At 36.8% G+C, this 21,806-nt stretch overlaps 1 protein-coding gene across 5 annotated transcripts in view; it reads left to right on the top strand.

The window, feature by feature from the left end:
* LOC106761920 (serine/threonine-protein kinase ATM) overlaps nucleotides 1–21,806 on the top strand; it is an 86,724-nt gene that overhangs the window by 8,622 nt on the left and 56,296 nt on the right. For 4 of the 5 annotated variants that reach the window (XM_022780539.1, XM_014645543.2, XM_022780538.1 and 1 more), the window contains 11 exons: nucleotides 5,172–5,270; nucleotides 5,783–5,839; nucleotides 5,925–6,009; nucleotides 8,704–8,778; nucleotides 9,886–9,927; nucleotides 9,994–10,064; nucleotides 12,101–12,149; nucleotides 20,372–20,443; nucleotides 20,606–20,761; nucleotides 20,853–20,942; nucleotides 21,018–21,205. In XM_022780539.1, the coding sequence (XP_022636260.1) occupies nucleotides 5,172–5,270; nucleotides 5,783–5,839; nucleotides 5,925–6,009; nucleotides 8,704–8,778; nucleotides 9,886–9,927; nucleotides 9,994–10,064; nucleotides 12,101–12,149; nucleotides 20,372–20,443; nucleotides 20,606–20,761; nucleotides 20,853–20,942; nucleotides 21,018–21,205 (984 nt within the window). Of the gene's footprint in view, nucleotides 1–5,171; nucleotides 5,271–5,782; nucleotides 5,840–5,924; nucleotides 6,010–8,703; nucleotides 8,779–9,885; nucleotides 9,928–9,993; nucleotides 10,065–10,258; nucleotides 10,303–12,100; nucleotides 12,150–20,371; nucleotides 20,444–20,605; nucleotides 20,762–20,852; nucleotides 20,943–21,017; nucleotides 21,206–21,806 lie in introns of those variants that run through there. The other variant, XM_022780540.1, reaches the window with a different exon arrangement.

The raw sequence follows: 21,806 nt of genomic DNA, 5'->3' as shown, positions 1-21,806 counted from the left end.
GGGGATGAGAAATACTCTTTTGCATTATCACTTCTTAATATTTTGATTACTTGACCAAATTGATTCTTGATTTCATTCAAAAAATATGTAAAGATAGCTAACAATTCAGAACGATTTTTCATAAGATAAACCCAAGTACATCTTGAATATTCATCAATAAAGGTAACAAAATATCTAAAACCAAAGGAGGAGATACGACTAGGTCCCCATATATCAGAATGGATAATGGAAAAACTAGAATTACATAGTGATTGAGACCTTTTAGGAAAGGAAGATCTAACATGTTTTCCTAATTGACATGATTCACATTCTAAGGTTTGGAGACCACTAAGTTCAGGACACATCTTTTTTAATTTGGACAAATGAGGATGGCCAAGTAGATCATGTAGCACTTTAGGATTAGGAGCAGCAACACAGGACACCCTTGAACGAGATCCATAATGGTATAATCCGCCGACTTCATATCCTTCTCCAATCTGTCTCCCCGAACCACGCTCCTGTATAACAAAAGATTTATGATCAAAGGTTATTGAACAATTTAACATTTTGGTCAGCTTTCTTATAGAAATTAAATTAAAAGGACAATTAAGGACAAAAAGGACGGAGTTGAGATTGAGGGAGGGAGACAAGGAAACATGACCGACTCCTTTGGAGGAAGTTTTAGATCCATTTGCAAGGGTTATGAAATGAGGTTTCTCTCGAAAAGAAATAGATGAGAACAAAGAGGTATTACCAGAAATATGATCAGAAGCACCTGAGTCAATTACCCATGAATTTGGACCTTCCATGGATTGAGAAATGCAGGCTGTTGATGTACTGGGAGATTGAGATGATTCTGCCTAGCTGTTGGACTTTAACCTTAAATACTCTTGATATTCATCCTCGGTGAACTTAGAAGTGGAAGTTTCAATCTTTGGAGTGGAAATTTCAGTCTTCAAAATATTGGCTGTCTTGGAAGGAAAACCATGTAAATAATAGCAATTCTCTTGAGTGTGACCCATCTTTTCACAATATGTGCATTGCGGACGTCCCCGACCTCCTCGTCCTTCTCCTCTAGTTCCACGTCCTCCTCCTCTAGTGCCGCGTCCTCCTCTTCCTCGTGTGGCAACCATCACAGATGGTTCCACTAGTTCATGCGCTTCCTGAGTTTGAGGTATCGGGACACGTAGAAGACGAGTGGTCAATGTTTCCATGGAGGGGACCTCGTGACTAGTTAGAAGTTGATCTCTGAAATGATCAAAATCGGGATGTAGGGCACGAAGGATCAATACCATGTAATATTTGTCCAGTTTCTTTTGGATATCCTTTAATGGGTCCGCTTCCAAAAACATCCTCAGTTCTTCGACGGCAGATTGGGCTTTAGCCATAAAGGACACCATATCATGGTTTGTCATTTTAAGAGATGCAAGCTTGTTCGCAGTGTCATAGAGACGTTGAATATCATTGGCATAAATGCTTTGAGCTTTCTTCTAAAAGAAGTGACAAGTTTTGAAAGCCCTCAGAGATATAAGAAGGTTGGGTTCCATTGATTGCCATAATAGGGCACACAATTGGAAATCTACTTGTTTCCACTTATCAACTTTTTCAGTAGGCACATGACTTCCATCTTGCTCAAGGTGGTCATAAAGCCCTTGGCCAAGGAACCACATTTTAGCGGCAGCAGACCATGATAGATAATTTTTTCCATTTAGCTTCTCGGAGGTAATTGATGGACTTCCGGAGAAGGAAAGAGCACTACCAGACGCCATCTCTGAAGATGACAAACCGTACCAGTGAGAAACAAGAAAAACCCTAAGGGTATGTTCACTTGGGGGTGATTGGAGGTGATTGGGGGAGAGTGATTGAGTGGATTTGAGGGTAATTTTTGTTGTTGTTTATTTAAGTGAATTTGGAGGTAAACGAGAGTGAATTTTGAAATAAAGTTTGTGAGAATTGGTGTAGGATTTAGTTTATATGACAAATTAAAAAAATTTACTTCAAAATTCACTCTCGTTTACCTCCAAATTCACTCAAATAAACAACAAAAAATATTATCCTCAAATCCACTCAATCACTCTCCCCCAATCACCTCCGATCACCCCCAAGTGAACACACCCTAAGGGTTTAGACAAATGGGACGGTGACGGTGGCTGGCGGCAGACAGCGGCGAACGGCGGCCGGCGATGGAGGATGGCCGGCGGCGGTGAGCGGGATCGACCCGTCTGATACCAACTTGAGAATTAAACTGTAAAATAATTCTAGAGGGCTTAATTGATCCCTCTCATAATCTTCTATTTATAATAATAAATTGATACAAGAGTACATGATAATTAGAGTAACCTAGACACAATATAATCATGATAATTAGAGTAACCTAGACACAATATAATCATGATAATTAGAGTAACCTAGACACAATATAATCATGATAATTAGAGTAACCCTAGACACAATATAATCATGATAAATAAGATAAATATCCTAACAAAAATAAATATAGTAAATAGGGATATACTTCAACATAATATTCAGTATAAGTTAATCATAGTAAATGGAAATATATTCTAGGGAAATAATTAGTATAAATAAAGCTAGAGTCAGGGTTAAGTTAGGCTTTTGATTAGTGAGTTTTGTGACAGGCGGCTATGCTCATGTGAAGGAGGCTATGTTCCCAAATAATTGAAGGAGGTTATGCTTCTAATTATTGTTTACTTTTGTTCATTCATATACTACCATCAATAAAAGAGATTTATCCGTTCATTATCTTATCATTCTTTCATTGTTCTATTGCCTATTGAGTGTGTAGGAGGTTGTTCTCGTTATGTCTACTACTCGGATACGTAACAGTGTTATTGTCTTTATACCATGTCGAAGAACATTTAGTACTTTTTTGTGCAACCATGACATTTTTTCCCTTATATTCATAATATTGAAAATTTGGTTGTGCTTAGGACTTTTGCCCAGAGGATGAATTGATGCACTGGCTTGTGTTTAATACTATGCCATGTTTAGATTGTTTGGAAGCCTGGGTTTCTGATTTGGCTCTCAAATTTATTAGTTTAAACTTCGAATTTGTGATATCATGCTGCCTAATTTGTGGGCTTATGGTTTGATACAGGTTAAAGGATTCAATTTGTTTTGTTTTTCTGAAATTATGGAGCATAGCAATGGAATGAATTGAAAATTCAATTTTAGACCCAGATCTTATTTGCCATGGCTTTACTTGCCAAGAACATCTTGTTTAGAAAAAGTAACTTTATAAGTTGCCGCTCCATGAAAATTTTCCCTCATTTACTTATAATATTTTGAGTTCTTAATGAAATAAATTCTTATGTATCGAGATGATGTTTAATTGTCTGTATTATTATGCATTTGATTATTATCAATTGCTTTATCTACTTATAGAAAAGGAAATGTAGAGAGAAAAATGATTTTTCCTGATCGCAATTGTGGCTGTTTTGTTATGAAATGTGTAATGGTGTAATTATAAGACTTCATAATGTAAATATGAAAAAAATGTATGAGAGCTAATTTTCTCTTAGCTAATTCATTCATTTATATGGGTTCTTACATCAGTACAATACAAAAGGGTATGATAATCTGCACATGAGTGCCAAATAGGTAATACAAAGATGAGTTAACCTTTTATAACAAGTTAACCACCTTCACAAAACTTAAGCAAATTTGACATTGCCCCTCAAGCTGGTGCATCCATATTGAATGCACTAAGTTTTGAACTTATAAATTGATTTTTGAGGTCCTCTCAAGTATTTAGTCAAAATATCTGCAAGGTGATTATTGGAGTTACAAATTTCATGCAACCTTGGACAAAAACTTCTACAGAACAAAATGAAAACCGATTGTCAAAAAGACTGTTTCTGATATTATTCATAAAGGAGAAATTTCTCTTAAATAGCATACGTACATATAAATATAAAATACTAATTTGTGATCCCAACAATTCAGGATCACTGATCTTGTATCCCAACAATTCAGGATCAGTGATCTCGTACAATAAATATAAAATATACTGCCAGCCTATTAATTCTCCTATTTATCCTTGTAATTATGAAATGTAATTAAATCTCCTAATTATGTAATTAAAATTATACAAGGAAATATTAATCATGGAAACCCTTTCCAAGAAACCAAAGCACAATTGATGCTGACAGAGATAAGTAAGTTTGGTATTAAGCTTCTCTAAAGTAATTATGGAGGACCCAAAAGAGGAGTGGACAAGTCCTGAAGCAACTATTTTTGAGCATAAAAGGAGAACATAGTGGTAAAAAAGGAAATCTGCTAGGTGTTGAAGGTGGGTTGTTCTCAAATCAATCGAGAAATAAGATAAAAGGGTTGGAATAAAGACCAAAGTGGCAATAAACAAAGGTGGCATGAAGTCAGTCTACTGGTTGGAAGGCAGCGCCTCGACAACACACATGGGGAGGAGTTGGCCTTTGAAATTGGTTGGGCTATTCATAGCTAGGAGAGATGCTATAGAGCTTGTGCTTTCTTTCAAATACTGTGGTGGTAAGTAGGCATGAATGGATGATGACAATGAGTACTCATTCGATAAGATAAACTGAACCAGGTGTTTGTTGAGACATGAAGACAGCAATGGCAGGGGTGGTGTTGAATGTGCTGGACAATGATACAGGAACCAGATTATCCCACCCTATTACTAACATAGGAATGAAAATGCAAAAGAATGTCCAGAAATCTTAATTTTCTCGTAGCTTATCCATTCATTATATGGGTTCTTATATCAATGAAATACAAAAAGGATATGTTGATCTACACATAGGTGCCAAATAGGTAATGCAAAAGTGAGTCAACCTATTCTAAAAAGTTAACCCCCACGGGAGTTAAGCAATTTGGATTGTGTGCATGTGTGTGGACAGGATGTGGTATTTAATACAAATTTACCATAAATGAAAGTGTAAACTTTTGGTAGAAATTGTATTTTCTTTTTCACACTACCCTTTTCTGAGTGTTTAAGTTGTTAGCTTTTGAAGCAATTTTGGGTTTTCTCGACTTTTGTTGTTATTTTATCTTTTTTTTTTATGATATTTGATCTTATTATGCAGAAATCAATTTGTTGTGATATATTTTATTAATAGAGAATATTCTAAGTTTTTGATGAGATTTAAAGTAGCATTGTTGTGGTAAAATCTGATGAAGGATCTATGCTGTAGGAATGCTGCATTTTGTTCCTTGACTCGCAACTTCCATACTCGCATTTGCAAAGATCTGTTTATCTACTGGTTTGAAGGCATATGTATGAGCTTTGAAAGGTAATTTTAAGATTGTGGGGGTTAAGAAAGGAATAGTTACTGTCATTATTTGTGTCAATGTTGGCTCCATTCATAGCTTTCTTATTTAAAATTATTGTTGGTTTTCAGCATAAAACACTGGATAGAAAAGGATGTAGCTGAGAATTAAGATTCCTAATTCTCTTTCCTTCTCCTTTCTTTTGATGGTGTTAAAAGTTCAATTTTTGTCATCCCATTTCCATTTTTTCTGTCTCTTTGCTTCTTCATCTGTTTTTATTTGTGTTCTTTGCTCACAATTTTGTTTTATTCATGTGCCTTTTCTCTTTGCCCTTCTCTTGCTGTGTTTTTTTAATATAGTCAAGTTACCCCATTTTCTCTCTAGATAGTTGGAGGTAGGTAATGCTAGATGATTTTGTGATTGGAATGTGGACTTTCTTAAAAATCCCAATTATCCTTCTCATGATTTGAATCGAATATTAATAGAAGGTATGTTGATGATAAATGTTATTAACTAAGTAGAGATAATATTGCAGAATCATGAATTCTTCGAATGTTGATCGTATCTATGATGGTTTGCTGTGGACTCTGAGGTATTTCCCATAGTATTACAGCGTATTGGTCTATTTGAGTTGGTACTGTGGATTTCAACTTCTGTATGTTCCATTGCATGTAAAGGAGTTTGGTGGAACTTTCTTCGGTTCTGTTGCTGCCAAATTCAAGGATGGAGATATCTGCAGTGTCATCTTCTTCCTTTAATGAGGTTTCTCTTTCTCCCATACACTCTTTCACAGTTCTTTAATGTCTCACAAATGCTTCCAAATTTTAATGCTAAACATATGAAAGTGTTCATAGTGGATGTTAGGTACTTGATTACGAAACCTAACCAAAACACCCTCTCACTCAAAACAAGCAAAAGAATAATGAAGAATGGAATTGAACGAATGATAGTGGATGAATGAATCTCTTCTATTGATGGTAATAGGTAGATAAACAAAAGCAAACAAGGGTAATTGGGAGCATAATCTCCTTCAATTACTTGGGAACATAACCTCCCTCACAGGTCGTAGCTGCCTGTCAACACACTTAATAATTCAAATCATAACTCTAACAATAGACCCTAGCTCTATTTATACTAAAATATTTCCCGCCCATCTTATACTAAATATTTTCTTAGAATATATCTATATTTAATATAAATATCCCCCATATATTTCCCTAGCATATATCTTTAATTATAAATATCTCATACTAAATATTTCTCTAGGATACATCCTTATTTACTATAATTATCTTATTCTGAATATTTCCCTAGGATATATTCTTATTTACTATAATTATTTCCCGCCCATCCTAACTGTTGTCCCAGTTAGGATAGTCACTTCTCAATCGATCGGCTCTAGCTCTTCGCTGCTTCCCATTGCTCCGCTCGAGCTCTCACTGCCTTTGGCCGTTCGGCTCGACTCCTCACTGTCTTCCACCGTTCGGCCTGACTTGTCCTCGCCTTCCACCATTCGCTTGGCCTCTCCCCGCTTTCCACCGTTCGGCTTGGTCTTATGTCTGCCTCCTACCGTTCGGCTCCAACTCTTCACCACCTTCTACCGTTTGGCTTGCTTCCCCCTGCCTCCTACTGTTCGGCCAGACCTCTCCACACCTTCCATTGTTCGGCTACCGTTTGGCCTTTACAATCAATACCTTTTGGCCTTACTTCCCTCCTACCTTTCTTCTTCTTCTCATATACTTTCCAACCCTTATCATTACCTCCCACCTTATACCCTAACATTGGAAGATGAACTTCTAAAAAAGATGTTGGGTTATTGATGATAATATCCTATTCTATTAATCCATAGTTATTTTCTTGCTTGTATTGAATTTTATCTAGGAAAACAAGTCTACATTTTAGTTGGCTATTTAATGATCTAGGTTAACTCTAGTGCATTTATTATAGTATTTGAGAAAAACCTTGTTGGGTATTTGTAGATAGGAAAACTTGTAATTTGGATGTGTTTTAGATTTCCTTTATGTTTTTCCTTAATTTTCTTTCATCATAAATTAAGATTGAACTATTCTAGCAACCGTACATTTCCTGTAGCTTGTTTTTACTTGGTAACGAAAGGTCATGGTTCAGTTCTCTCTTCCTTTCTTCATGGGTGGACTGTACCATGTGTCCCTCTATGAATGTTTTGCAGCTTTCCTGGCCATCTCTCAGCAATGCCCATCCTCAAGTATTGTTGCACGACTCCAGCATACCCTATGTCACCAGCCATTCCTTTATGTATTTCTTGTTTTTCTTTGGTTTAAATAAAGATTGAATGTGGGTAGCAATCACACAATTCCTGTAAACTCTTTTCAAATAATCAATAAATCAAGCAATTTTTAGGGTTGACACTTCAAATCTGATTTAGGCTAATTGAATATTTTGAATAATCTCTGATAGGTTTTTGAGTAGGAAACCTATCTAATCTCATTCACTGAAACCTGGCTTCCCTCCGAATGGCGATCAAGATTCCGTGCTTGGCCTCCAGGAACTCGTGTGAGTTCTTTAATTTCTTGGCGTAAGGCCACCGTTTCCACCTTCAATCCATCCATCGTGGTCTCTGTCGCTTCCATCTTTCCCTCCAGAATGTTCATCCTCCCCTCCACTCTTGCTTCTAACGCACTCATCTTTCCTTCCATTGTGCCCCTCTCTCACGATGATCCGGCAGGTCGGAGGTTTTTGAATAGGAAACCTATCTAATCTCAACACAAACACACACCAAACAAGAACACAGATAGCAAAAGAGTAATTCTGTATTGATCTCTCTTCAATCTGTACAAACCCAAACCACCCTAGGGAGCCCAATTCTCCCTCCACAGGATAAAAGAGTCCTCAGTCCTGTCTATACAAAGAATAGCAAAACCGAAAAACAGTACAAAGATACATCAGCTTTATTTATATGAGCTTATTTCCCGCCCCCTAACTGTAATAACAGTTAGGCCTCATTAATTCCTCTCACCTCCTCTCCTAACTCTTCTTTTTCCTCTCATAGACCCTCCATATCCTATCAATCTCTCATTGTGATTTAGTTTGTGTTAGTTTGTATTCAGTTTAATGTAGTTTTTGTTATATTTGTTTTCTTTTTATGAGCTGTTCTTTACAGTCCTATTTTTTTTTTTCGTACTCCAATATAAACTCAATCCTTGTTTTCCTCTGTACATTTTACCAGTGCAGAAGTTACTTTTTCAGTTTCAATTTTCACTCTCTGCTCTCTTCTCTATCTCTCTATTAATTCTAATAGTTTGGTTTCAAAAGAATGTATCCCTTACTAGTCAGCTAATCACCGAATAACAGTTTTTGTTGATAAATTGGTTTTGCTTTAGGGCTACATTGGATAATTGTTTATCCGTTTTGCTTCTCCTGAATGTTACTTTTTGTGCTAAAATATGCATTAATTTGGTGAGAAACTAACTTTTGCAGTTCATTAATGGTTGGCAACTACTGTGGAGCACAATTGTGCATGGGTTACCGATTATTAGCAATATTAATGCTCTTGTAAGTTTTCTCTTGACAAAACTGTACGCTCCTAATTTAAATTATAGTTTTTTATGGGTATCTAATTAATCCTTGTTTGAATAATTTATCTTGGCTGTATAACTAACTTGTTTAGATAGGTTAAGTAGCTTGCCCTAAGAAGTTTTATTGCTAATGGCATTGATATAGTATTTTCTTGCCCTAGATAGTTTTTTATGAACAATATAACTATAAATTTTTTTTATTTAAAGTTATATAATTTTGTAGACTTATTTAAATTAAGATATTATTGATATAATTTTTTTCATCTGAAGTAAACTCTTACGAGTTTGCGAGTTGAGTTTGAGTTGAGTTTATTCTACTATCATAAGTTTCGTAAACTCTCAAATTTGATAACCTTGCATAGGAGTCTCTAGCACTAGACTCCTACTTTCTTTGCTCTGATTAATTTCTATGACTTCATTGAGTCTTGGAACCTTCTCCTTTCCCAATGTTGGAATCCTGACTTGATCATACTCTCCGTTTAGACCTACCAAGAAATCATACACCTGATTCTCTTTAATGTACTCTCTTAAAATTGCCGAATGTTCTGAACACTTGGCCTTAATGACCCTGTATTGATCCAATTCTATCCACAAGCTTTAAGTTGATTAGCATACACAGTAACAGGTTTGGTACCCAGTTTGGCTGCCAAAATTGAGGAAAAGATGACAAAAATCAGTTAGGGTGGTTTGGGAATGTACAAAGGTTATTTAATGCACTAATCAGGAAAGTAAATTGCATATTTTTTGTATGTGAAATGGGGGTAAAGGAGACCACGAAGGACATAGGGAAATGTTAAGAGAGATCTCATGGTAAATGATATATAGTCTCGTTAAGCAAGTTGAATGGTGTTGTAGTTCGCTAAGTCTGCTTAATTTTCTTTTTATTAGTTGTGAGCATTGTTATATTAAAAACTGATAAAGTGAAGGATGGATAGTGCGTAGTTAACCTTTCCTTGTGATGGGTATTTTATTTGTTATTATCATCATTATCATTATCATTATGTGAAAAGTTATAAATTGTTTTTCTTTTGGTTATTTTTTGTGGAAGTTTCCATTTTAAATTGACAAGGACACACTGATGCAGGTGGATGCTGCTTTGCTGCTGCTTAGTAATATAACATCAAATGTGAGTTATCTATTTTACATCTTGAGATTACTATTAATAAATCTTACAACAATTGGTTCTGTCCAGGATTTTGTGAATACAAGTGTGATACCTCAAGATGTGTGGGATCTTCAGATTTTCAAACGTCCAAATTCAATGTAAGTGTCTCTTACCTAGATTGCAAAATATGGTTTTAAGGTTTTCTGAATAAGTGAAATTATATCGTGTGTTGTACAGTAATGAATAATATCAATCATACATTATTTCACTCATCCAGTTAGTTGGATAATTTTTCCACGGATGTTTATATCATCTTAACATTTCTCTCTTTATTTAGAATGATGGCTGGTAAGAATAACTACCGTTGCAACAGCAACAAAAACCTTATATTACTAGGTGAGTTCAGTAATATAAATCAAGCTATGCCTTTTGACTTGGCTAAAGATCAAATCTTCCAAGATATGTTTTGCACGGGAAATACCCTTAACATCTTCCCGGGCCTTCTTGCTCTACCACCATCCCTCTAAAATTTTGGGATTGAGAGAAATTTGATTGTTACCTCATAGTTTCATATATATTTCCAATTAGTTATTTGCTGAATTTTTAATTTTCACAGTTATCACAACATATATACTTTAAATGTTTAATTACCTAAGAAAGGCTGAACCCTCCAATGAGTCCTTTGATCCATGCATCCAATTCATTTTAATAAAAATTAGAGTGCTGAAGCATCACTTTGTTGTTAGCCATTCGAGTTATGGTGGCTCCACAAACAACACCAATCATCTGCAACACCTCAACATATCATAAAAATATAGAGGAAAATACAAAAATGATAGTGGGGAACTAAACCTAGCTCACTATTCTCTAACTTTATAAAATGAAAAATCAAATTTATCCCTATAAAACTCAAGACAAATGAAGCTGGGAATGTTATCCCACCAAGTAATAACCTTGAGATTTTGTGTTAAACACAACAAGAAATTTATTACCCTCTCTAAAAGTATGCGAAAAATGAAAACACATAGTATTACTCTTAATAAGTGGGTTTATTCCTACCTTAACATCAAATCTGCTTGTAAGACAATTTGGTCATATTTTTAGTTGACGTGTGATCTTCAACGAGCTTTGTCATATTGAAAAATAAACATTTCAAGTGTAAGATACATTTTTGTTTGTGGTCTAACCCAAATAGCAGGTGGCACAACAATCCCAATGAACTTGACTACGATGTGCATTGAATGGCTTTAATATCATCTTAGTGAGTTGATATCTGACTCAACCTTATAAAACAGGGTCGTAAAATAAGAATGTATTAGTTTTCCTAGAAAGTCCCCCTGTAACAACTAATAATTTTACTAGTTTTATCTTTGAATTTCTTCCTAACCCTCTCATTACTTCGATGCCTAACATAGTCTCTTATTCTTATATGGGTTGGCTCATGACTCATTGGTATCATATTTTTGTGGTGAATTTTCCAACAAAAGACCCAACAATAACAATTACAAAACAATTCAGCCATCACTAGGAAGATCCCAAGGAATAATAGAAGTATTGAACTGAGTCACACTCAATCTACATATTAGTCAAGTATTTGGAGATTAGTCCAACTTTTGGAGATAGCAAATTCCATAACTGGAACCATACCTGTCTCCTTAGCATATAAGGCATTATGAAAACTGGGATATAAAGAGAAAACAACCCATATTGGAAGCATGATTATCTCTAAAAGAAAGCCCACAACCAGATATAAAAGTGAGTTCAACTAGAAGTATAAAACCTGAAGTTAGTAATACTGACTGACATAACCTTTATAAGATTAGAAAAGGTGCATTATCTGCTGCAAGTTAGACTTATTACCTGTGCAGAAAAGCATAACATCATCAACATATAATGTGAGTTGGCTAACTTATACCATAAGGCCTGGAATAGGGATCAGACTTTGCAATCTGCTATTGACTACACCAAGTCTATTATGTAAACAGTCTCATCTCCTGTCGGAGAAAACAGTAGCTAGTTGCCATTTTATTGTGTTGTTTATGCTGTTCGTAATGTGAAGCTTTAATTGAAGTTGAGAGGCTGGGTTACCAATAGAACGTAGCAACTAATAATTCTGAATTTATTGGTTTCCCTTTTCTATTTTTCTTTGTTTATGTTACTGCATTCTTATTTAGCTCATTTTCATTTTATGCAGATCCATCTTGTATTTCTTTTCATGCTACTTTTCACGAAAAAATTCACATGTAAGTTGTTAAGAAAGTAGTGTCATTTTTTTGTCTTTAATTTACTTGATGTCTAATTCTTAATTAGCTTATAGGCTTTGCTTACATTAAAATTAGTATTAACATCAGCAGAGCTATATTATCGATGAGTAAGTACATATAATAATAACATTTCCGTGGCATCCAAATGCAAGTTGGAATAAGCCAAGTCTTAGATATTTTATTTTTATCTTATTTTTATCTTTAGTTAATTTGTTATTATAGATAAAGATTTGATACAATAGAGATGGAAGGTGAAGGGATTGTCCTAAACTGCTAGGAACAATCATTATAGATAAACCAACACACAACTCCCTACTTTAGGCTCTACTAACTATACTAATCATAGGTAAACTTAATAATTATTCTAACACTCCCCCTCAAGCTGGAGCAAACAGATCGTATGTATCAAGCTTGGAACAAATAAACTCAATCCGAGGTCCCCTTAACGACTTAGTCAAAACATCTGCAAGTTGGTCATTTGATCCAACAAACTCAGTACATATTTCCTTTGACAATAATTTTTCCAGAACAAAATGACAATCAATTTCTATGTGTTTGGTTCTCTTGTGAAACACTGGATTTGATACAATGTGAAGAGCAGCTTGGTTATCACAATACATCTTCATACTCTGGATGTCACAGAAGCTAAGCTCTTGAAGGAACTGTTTCACCCATATAAGTTCACATGTTAATGAAGCCATTGCTCTATATTCAGCTTCAGCTGTTGATCGAGCCACTACATTTTGTTTCTTACTTTTCCATAAGATAATGTTTCCTCCAAGGAAAACACAATATCCAGTAGTGGATCGTCTATCAATAGAACCCGCCCAATCAGTATCACAATATCCTGATACCCGAAGGCTTCCTTTTTCTTCATATAACAGTCCTTGCCCGGGAGCCTTTTTCATATACCTTAAAATGCGAATGATAGCATTCCAATAGCCAACACATGGAGCTTGCATGAACTGAGTAACCACTCCAACTGCCGAAGATAGATTCGGCCTTGTAATAGTGAGATACATTAGTTTTCCAACTAGCCTCCTATATCTCTCCAGGTCGGAGAATATCTCACCTTCTTCTGTTGTTAATTTCTGATTTGGATCCATAGGGCTATCAATCGGTCTACAATCAATCATGCCTGTTTCTTGCAAAATATCCAGAGCATACTTTCTTTGGGAGATTACAACTCCATCTTTTGACTGAGCTACTTCAATGCCTAGGAAGTATTTGAGACTCCCAAGATCCTTGGTTTGGAAATGTCTACACAAGTACTCCTTCAATTGAGATATTCCAGCAGTATCATTTCCTGTAATAACTATATCATCAACATATACTATCAAGTAAACATATTTCTCGAGAGATGAATGATAATAAAAGACTGAATGATATGCTTCACTGCGTTTTAGCCCAAATTTTTGAACAATGGAGTTGAACTTTCCAAACCAAGCACGTGGTGATTGCTTGAGCCCATATAGAGATCGGTTCAATTTACAAACCATACTAGACTCCTCCTGAGGAACAAACCCATGAGGTTGCTCTATATAAACTTCTTCCTCAAGATCACCCTGAAGAAAGACATTTTTGATATCCAACTGATGAAGTGGCCAATGACGAATGACTACCAATGCGAAGAACAAACGAATGATAGTTATCTTTGCCACGGGAGAAAAGGTGTCACAATAATCAAGACCATAAACCTGAGTATATCCTTTTGCAACCAGCCGGGCTTTGAGCCTATCAATGTCACCATTAGGGCCGACTTTAATTGCATATACCCATCGACAACCAACAGTCTTTTTGCTCGGGGGAAGTGGCACAAGCTCCCAAGTATGACTGTGGTCAAGAGCCTGCATTTCTTCAATCATGGCTTGTCGCCATCCAGGATGATCAAATGCTTCTCTCACATTTTTAGGTATAACCACAGGAGATATTGAGGATAAAAGGGAATAAAAGGAGGGCGACACTCTGTGATAGCGAAGAAAATTATAAATGGGATGAGGGTTTTGAGTAGAACGAGTACCTTTTCTGAGAGCAATGGGCCAACCAGAATCATCTTCACCAGGAGGCGTGACAGGAGATGGTGACGGAGAAGAATCTGAAGGAGGAGATCCACCATTTTCTGGAAGAGGATTTCTCATCGGGGTACTGTGTTGAAGGATATCAGTATGTGGAGAGGAAGGTTTGGGAGGACCTTGGGCATGACTTGGATTGACAGAGGTATTGGAGATATTAGACTCAACTACTGGAAGTGGAAGGACCTGGTGGAGGATATGAACATCTTGAGCAGATGGAGAGAAGAAAGGTGTTTGTTCAAAGAAAGTAACATTGGCAGACATGTAGTACTTCTTGGTTTCAGGAGAGTAACACCGGTATCCTTTTTGAAGCCGAGAATAGCCCAAAAAGACACATTTAGTCGCACGAGCAGAGAGCTTGTCGAGCCCCGGAGACATGTCGTGAACAAAACAAACACAACCAAAGACTCGAGGAGAGGTGTGAAAGAGAGGATCATTGGGAAAAAGAATGGAGAAAGGGAATTTATTATTGAGAGAGGAGGAGGGCATCCTATTAATAAGAAAACATGCGGTTAAGATGACATCCCCCCAGTGATGAACAAGAATATGAGCACCAAGCAAAAGGGTACGAGCCGTTTCAACCAAGTGTCTATTTTTTCTTTCGACTATACCATTTTGCTGGGGTGTATGAGGACAAGTAGACTGATGCAAAATACCATGGGAGCTAAGAAGTGAAGAAAAAGTTGATGAGAAATACTCTTTAGCATTATCACTTCTTAAGACTTTAATTACTTGACCAAATTGGTTCTTGATTTCATTCAAAAAGGATGTGAAAATAGGTAAACACATTGATTGAGACCTTTTAGGAAAGACAGATCTAACATGTTTTCTTAGTTGACGGGACTCACATTCTAAAGTTTGAAGACCACTAAGTTCAGGACATATCTTTTTTAACTTTGACAAGTGAGGATGGCCAAACCGATCATGTAACACTTTAGGAGGAAGAGCTGCAACACAAGATACCTGTGGACGAGATCCAAAATGATATAAACCTCCAGCTTCATATCCTTCTCCGATCTGTCTCCCCGAGCCACGCTCCTGTATAACAAAAGATTTTGAATCAAAAGTTATTGAACAATGAAACATTTTGGTTAACTGACTTGGGGAAATCAAATTGAATGGACAGTTAGGGACAAAAAGAACAGATTTCAAAGTTAGAGAGGGAGACAGGGAGACTTGACCGACTCCCTTTGAACAAGTTTTAGAGCTATTTGCAAGAGTAATGAAAAGGGGTTTTTCTTGGAGGGAAAGGGTTGAGAACAATGAGGTATTACCAGAGATGTGATCAGAAGCACCCAAGTCAATTACCCATGAATTTGGACCTTCCATGGATTGAGAAATGCAAGTTGTTGACGTACTTGGGGACTGAGATGATTGTGCCAAGCTGTTAGACTTTAATCGCAGATACTCTTAATACTCTTGATACTCTTCCTCAGTGAACTTGGAGTTGGAAGTGGAAGTTGCAGCCTTAGAGATATTGACTGTTTTTGAAGGAAAGCCATGCAAGGAGTAGCAGTTTTCTTGGGTGTGACCCACCCTCTTCCAATAAGTGCATTGTGGATGTCCCCGACCTCCACGTCCTCCTCCTCTAGTGCCACGTCCTCCTCTTCCTCGTGTGGCAACCATGACAAATGGTTCCAATATTTCATGAGCTTCCTGAGATAGGGGCACTTGAACACGAAGAAGATGTGTGGTCAAGGCTTCCAAGGAAGGGACCTCATGGCTTGTCAGGAGTGGATCTCTGATGTGATTCAAATCTGGATGTAAAGTACGAAGGATCATCACCATATAATACTTGTCAAGTTTCTTTTTGATGTCTTCCGAAGATTCCTCTTCCAAGAACATTCTCAACTCTTCCACAACTGCTTGGGCTTCAGTCATGAAGGAGACCATATCATGGTATGTCATTTTGAGACTTGCAAGCTTGTTTGCTGTATCATAGAGGCGTTGAATATCATTAGCATAAATGCTTTGAGCTTTCTTTCAAAACGAGTGACATGTTTTGAAGGCTCTAAGAGATATCAAAAGTCGTGGTTCCATAGACTGCCATGATAGGGCACACAACTGGAAATCTGCTTGTTTCCATTGTTCAGCTTTTTTTGAAGGTACTTGGCTTCCGTTCTGCTCAAGGTGGCCATAATGACCTTGACCGAGGAACCACATTTCCACAGCTACAGACCAAGACAAATAGTTTTTCCCGTTTAGTTTTTTTGAAGTGATCCGAAGTGATCGAGGGACTTCCTGAGAAGGAAATGACACTTCCAGACACCATTCTGGATAAATACACAGAGAAGGAACCGAGAGAGAGGAGGAACCAGAAAACCCTTGAGGGTTTCTTACGGTTTTCTTCAAGGGAAGCTTCAGGACAACACTGAAGCACGATTTTGAGGGACAGAACAAAAAGAAGAGGCTTAGGCGATGGCTATAGAGGAGACGCGGCGATTTTTCGGCGAGTAGAGGGCGACACGTGGACAGCACACAACGCACAAAGATGCTGTGCGTGGCGGCGCGTCGAGGAGAACCAGACTACCCCACCGGTGGGGTTGGCCGTCGCTTACGGAGGCGAACCAGATCCAGTGGTTGCCGGATGGAACAGTGACGGCGGCGAGCGGCGGCCGGCGACAGACGACAGCGAATGGTGGCGGACAACGGTGGACATCACCAAACAAATGCGAGATGGCAGACAATCAAGTTGAAGAGCTTCAAACTGCAATTGACTGCTGTAGATAGTGGCGAGACAACCACAGACAATGGCAAAGGACACCGGACAGATGCGAACAACAATGACAGTGCTGGCGGACGGAAACCAGAGCAATGCTCTGATACCAACTTGAGATTTAAGACTGATAAAAAATATATTCTGAGGGCTCGATGATCCCTCTAATTCTGTTCTATTTATAATGCAAAACACAAGAGTACATTGAATACAAAGAGTCTGCACTAGACTATTAGGTACAGAACTAGGTATAACTCTAATAATTCTGCAGACTAGCCTAAATAATGATACCTATATGTAATGATTCTAACAACGGGTAACAATAAGATAGTGCAATTTTAACTAATCTTTTGTACTTTTCATGATATGAGACAAGGCTCTGCCTGATTAGGTAGAAGTTTGGTATTAGGAGTTTTGCTTGTGCATCTTTTGAGTTGTCTTGGATTTCTAAGTTTCTGACAGAACTTGACATTTTCTGCACCACTTCTACTCTTTTGTGTGGCAATCAGAGTGCTGTTCAATTGCATATAATATAATCGCACCAAGCATATGGAGATTGATGTCTTCATAGGGGAAAAACTTATGTTGTGTATTTCTCACATTCCAACTCTTGACCAGTGAGCTGATATCTTAACTAAGGGTCTCCCTTCAACATGTTTTGCTCTTCTTCGTGCCAAAACTTAGTGTGATGAGGAGGGTTGTTACTATACTACAGTTACCTATAGTTGGCTTGTGTGCGTTATTTTGTGTTGTACAGCTGTAGGTTTTATTCTAGTTTATCTCTTATTTTCTTGAACAGCTGTAAAGTATATGACAGCTACAGCTGAGTTACTGAAATGTGTAAATAAGTCACTGAACATATGATTCAGTGTATGATGTTAGTAAAATACATTCAGTTCATTCTATCTGTTCTCTCTGTTCACTTTATTCAAGATGCATAAAGATACTACTGAAATAAAGCATGTACCTTTTGGACTAGCCATGAGAGGAACCTTCTTGCTTTGTACCAGGAGTTGCGTACCTCTAGTCAGGGCTTTTTCAAGACAACAAAAGAGGGGATATGGACGACATTAATAGAATGATGATGAGTGGACAACATTGTGAGAAACCTAAATAAAGGCTTCAAATTGCATTAATTAATAGCTGAAGAGGACAGCTTAGGGATTTACATTTCACCATATCCCAAACATCCAGCCAATCAATGTCATAAAAAACTGTGCAATTTTCATTCAATTCTGTGGTGAGCAGTCCTGCCCTTGGCTCAGGTTTTGAAAGAGCCATAATTATATCCTTCATTCAAATGATTATCAAAAATGGTGAAACACCCTTTTGGCTTCAGAACTGTCCAAAATAGCACTGAAATCCTCAAAATTGCACCAGCTGGCCAGCATGAGAAAAGATACGTACAAGTAAATCCATCTGAACGTTTCTTCTGACAAGATAAGAATTTGAACAATATATTCTAGTGATAAATATGATTTTATTTTGGCGAGATAAATAGATGCAAATGAAGTGAGGATGCACTTTGCTGATATCAACACTAATACTCGTGCTCTATAGGCCTCTAATATTCCAAAAACATTTACAATGCATATGTATATAGCAAAAACCCACAATACTAGTGCTTTATAGGAACTTATGATGAGATTTTAACTTAACTAAATGAACTTTGTTATTCATCATTCTCAACTAATGAGTCATCTTCTTCCTCATCCACTCTAGAAGACCACAACTTCCCAATGGGAACAGGATTAACATTCACCTTAGGAACAAGAGAACTAGGAACTTCACCTTGTGTATTCAGAGCTTAATCCAAATGATCTGCCTCATGATTAGAATATTTGCTCTTATTTTGAAAATTAGCATCATCCTTCTGCACAGCATTTTCCTTACTGTGTTTGAAAATATATTTACAATCCACCAGCAAAATATGGAGATGTGTATGAAGAATAATTGGATTACTATCCAAATGATTTTGAACTGGGGAGTGAACCTCATTCTGAACACCAATAGCATATGTTGGAGGCTGCTCTACGCTATCAACCCCTAAATTAGATTGAACCAGTTTTTCCACAGCTTTACCTATGCTCACATCTTCATTATGTTTGGAACCATCTGGATTAGATGCGTTCAAGGGACCAAGGTTTTTAACCACTTAAGTCTGCATAGTTCTAGAAGCATCAGAAGCAGTGTTATCTTTAATCATTGGCTGAACCCGTTTCCTACAATTGTTTAGGGTATGTCCTATCAGTTGACATGCAGCACGATATGGATGGAGCTTTTCATATTCAACATCCACCACAAAGGCAAAGCCAGACCTTTGAACAAACAATTGCAGTGGAAGCTCTAATTGCAAACTACATCAACTAAGACTTTAGCGAAAAACCCACTAGTTGTGATCATGGTACAATCATCAATGGAAACAGGGATTCCAATCCCCCTTGCAATGGAAAAGAGTAATCTAGTTCTCCAATACTTGACTGGAAGACCATATTATCTCACCCAACATTGGGCCTTTGTCATCTTCATCACTGAAGGAAGAAAGTTTTCTGATCATGCAATGACTCTAAGGGTTCCTGGGGTTAAGTTCCGTATTCTAATAGCAAGGGCATGATGGATATCCTCAAGGGGGCTTTAAGTGAAACAAACAATCTCTGTTTGATACCAAGGTCATGATGTGAATAGGGTTTATGACACTTGTTGATAATAACTCTGCCATGTGAGTGAGACCAACTAGATAGTTATCTTCCGTGACCTGAACTGGGACAAAATTACTTTTAATTCAAGGTTTAGGCAATTGGCTGAGAGGTACGTCACAAGTGTTATGAAAGACTTTAGCAAAAGTCTTCTTTTGCATCATGGAACCCCCTGCCACATTTCATGTTATATTTTTATTATGTGTTTATCTCCGATACTCTTAATATATACTGTAGACACCTTATGTGCTTTGGTAACAGCTCCTCTGATACGTTTTCTAACATTTATTGGTATTCATAATAATTATGGAGGTCTGGCAAGTATAGCTAGAAGGTAATGCATGTTTTTCTGCTGATTATGTTTACAGGATTTAAGATCAAAGGACTGGTATCAAATTAATCAACCATAGTTTGGTGTAGGTCAAACCTCATTTAGCCCTTTTTCCAAGTTTTTGATTTGATTAATGGAGTAGTGATACGGCCATGATTAAGCAAGTCTAAAAGAGCACACGCACAAGTGGGCAGGGGAAAGAAAATTAGATCTAGGAGAACAGTGCAATATTTAAGCTTTCATATGATTCGTTTCAGTATTGATTCTTATATTCCTTGGTAATACACTATTTGTTTTTGCTTATTAAAGATGATGTTTTGCAAATGTATGTGTATGGGTAAACTACAGGCCTTTTTCACTTAATTTACTGTTCCCACAATGTGCAGTCTGACCCCCAAGATATGTTACATCTGAGGAAAAGCCTTTTAAGAGCAACTTTGTGCCATCTTAATTGGAAGGTTTGGTTCCGTAAAATTGTTATGAGCAAAGTATTTTAATCTTCACTCTGTGTATTAAGAAAAACACGTGTAAACAAGATTAATGGCCAAACCCATTACATGTGGGAGGAAGGCATCGTGCACCATTGCTTTACTTACATTTATTTGTTCCTTATTATGCAGGGTTGTTCTATGTTGAATGAGCAGATGACTTTTCTCATTCCTAGTGCTATATATGCACTTTCTATAGGTTTTGTTCCTTTTACTCAATGCTTTAAAGAAGTTCCTTTGACTCACAATTATTTTGATGTCACTGATGCTCAAGATGATTCTCATAAGGTATAGCCTAGCTACATCTTCCTGTACTAGTATTTATTTATTAGTTTTGATTAAACTGTCACTAGAAACTTAATCATAATGTTAATTGTAGTCTGAAGACCCTAAATACCAATGTGTTCTTGAGTTTTTGGATTGCTCTGTGGAAGTTCTCGCAAAAATTGAAAAGATGTCCAAAGTTGAGGTTTGGTTCCCTCACATAGAGAAGCTTGTCTGTGTTAAAATTTGTGATTTTTCGCTAACAAAATTTCAATTTCAGGCCACCCAAGTGAAAATATGTCCACATGTTCGGGTTTCACGAGAAATAAGTGATAAGCTATTGCATGAAATGGAGACCTCTATTCTTGGAGCTTTGGTGGAAGAGGAGATTAACAAGAGGCATCTGCCGGATACTTTATTGATATGTTCTCTCTTGTCTAACCTACTTTATGGTTGTGTTTTCACAAGGTTTGTCACATTTGGGTCATTATTTTTCTATTTTGTCTGCACTTGGTAACAAAGCACTGGTGTTTGTGCTGGCTAATTTGATCAAGTAGAACTGTAAAAATATTTCTCCTTAAATAGAGGAAATAAATCTCCAGACATAAAGCCTGTAAATTTGGAGCAAATCTACCAAATAAACTCCTAGTCAATATCTCTTACTTTTAGGGATTTCTTATAAACAAATCTATATCTATTATCCAATCAATCTATATTTATTGTACAGTAAATGTGCAATATTTACACCCATATTTTAATAGGTATTTGAAGTTGGTAATTAATATGAATGTGAGTGAACTTTCAATAGGTATTGAAGTTGGTAATTAGTGTGAATGTGAGTGAACTTTCTGCGGGAAGGTTTGGGTTTGCTGCTATATAATACTTGAATGAAATGCAATTGGAAGTCTTATTTTAGTTTATTATTATAAATTTGGTATTAAATTTACTTCTAGCTTGTAGGAGGAGAAATGATACCATACGTTTAGCTTCACTAATATCTTCTAATGCTCATGGGAGTAGAGATTTCCTTTCCTGAAAATCAGAGAAAAAAATCGTAAAACTAAGAAGC

The sequence above is a fragment of the Vigna radiata genome, chromosome 5 (genome assembly GCF_000741045.1).
Source record: "Vigna radiata var. radiata cultivar VC1973A chromosome 5, Vradiata_ver6, whole genome shotgun sequence".
In the NCBI taxonomy this organism is placed as follows: Eukaryota; Viridiplantae; Streptophyta; class Magnoliopsida; order Fabales; family Fabaceae; genus Vigna; species Vigna radiata.
This window is presented reverse-complemented; position numbering and strand designations above follow the sequence as displayed.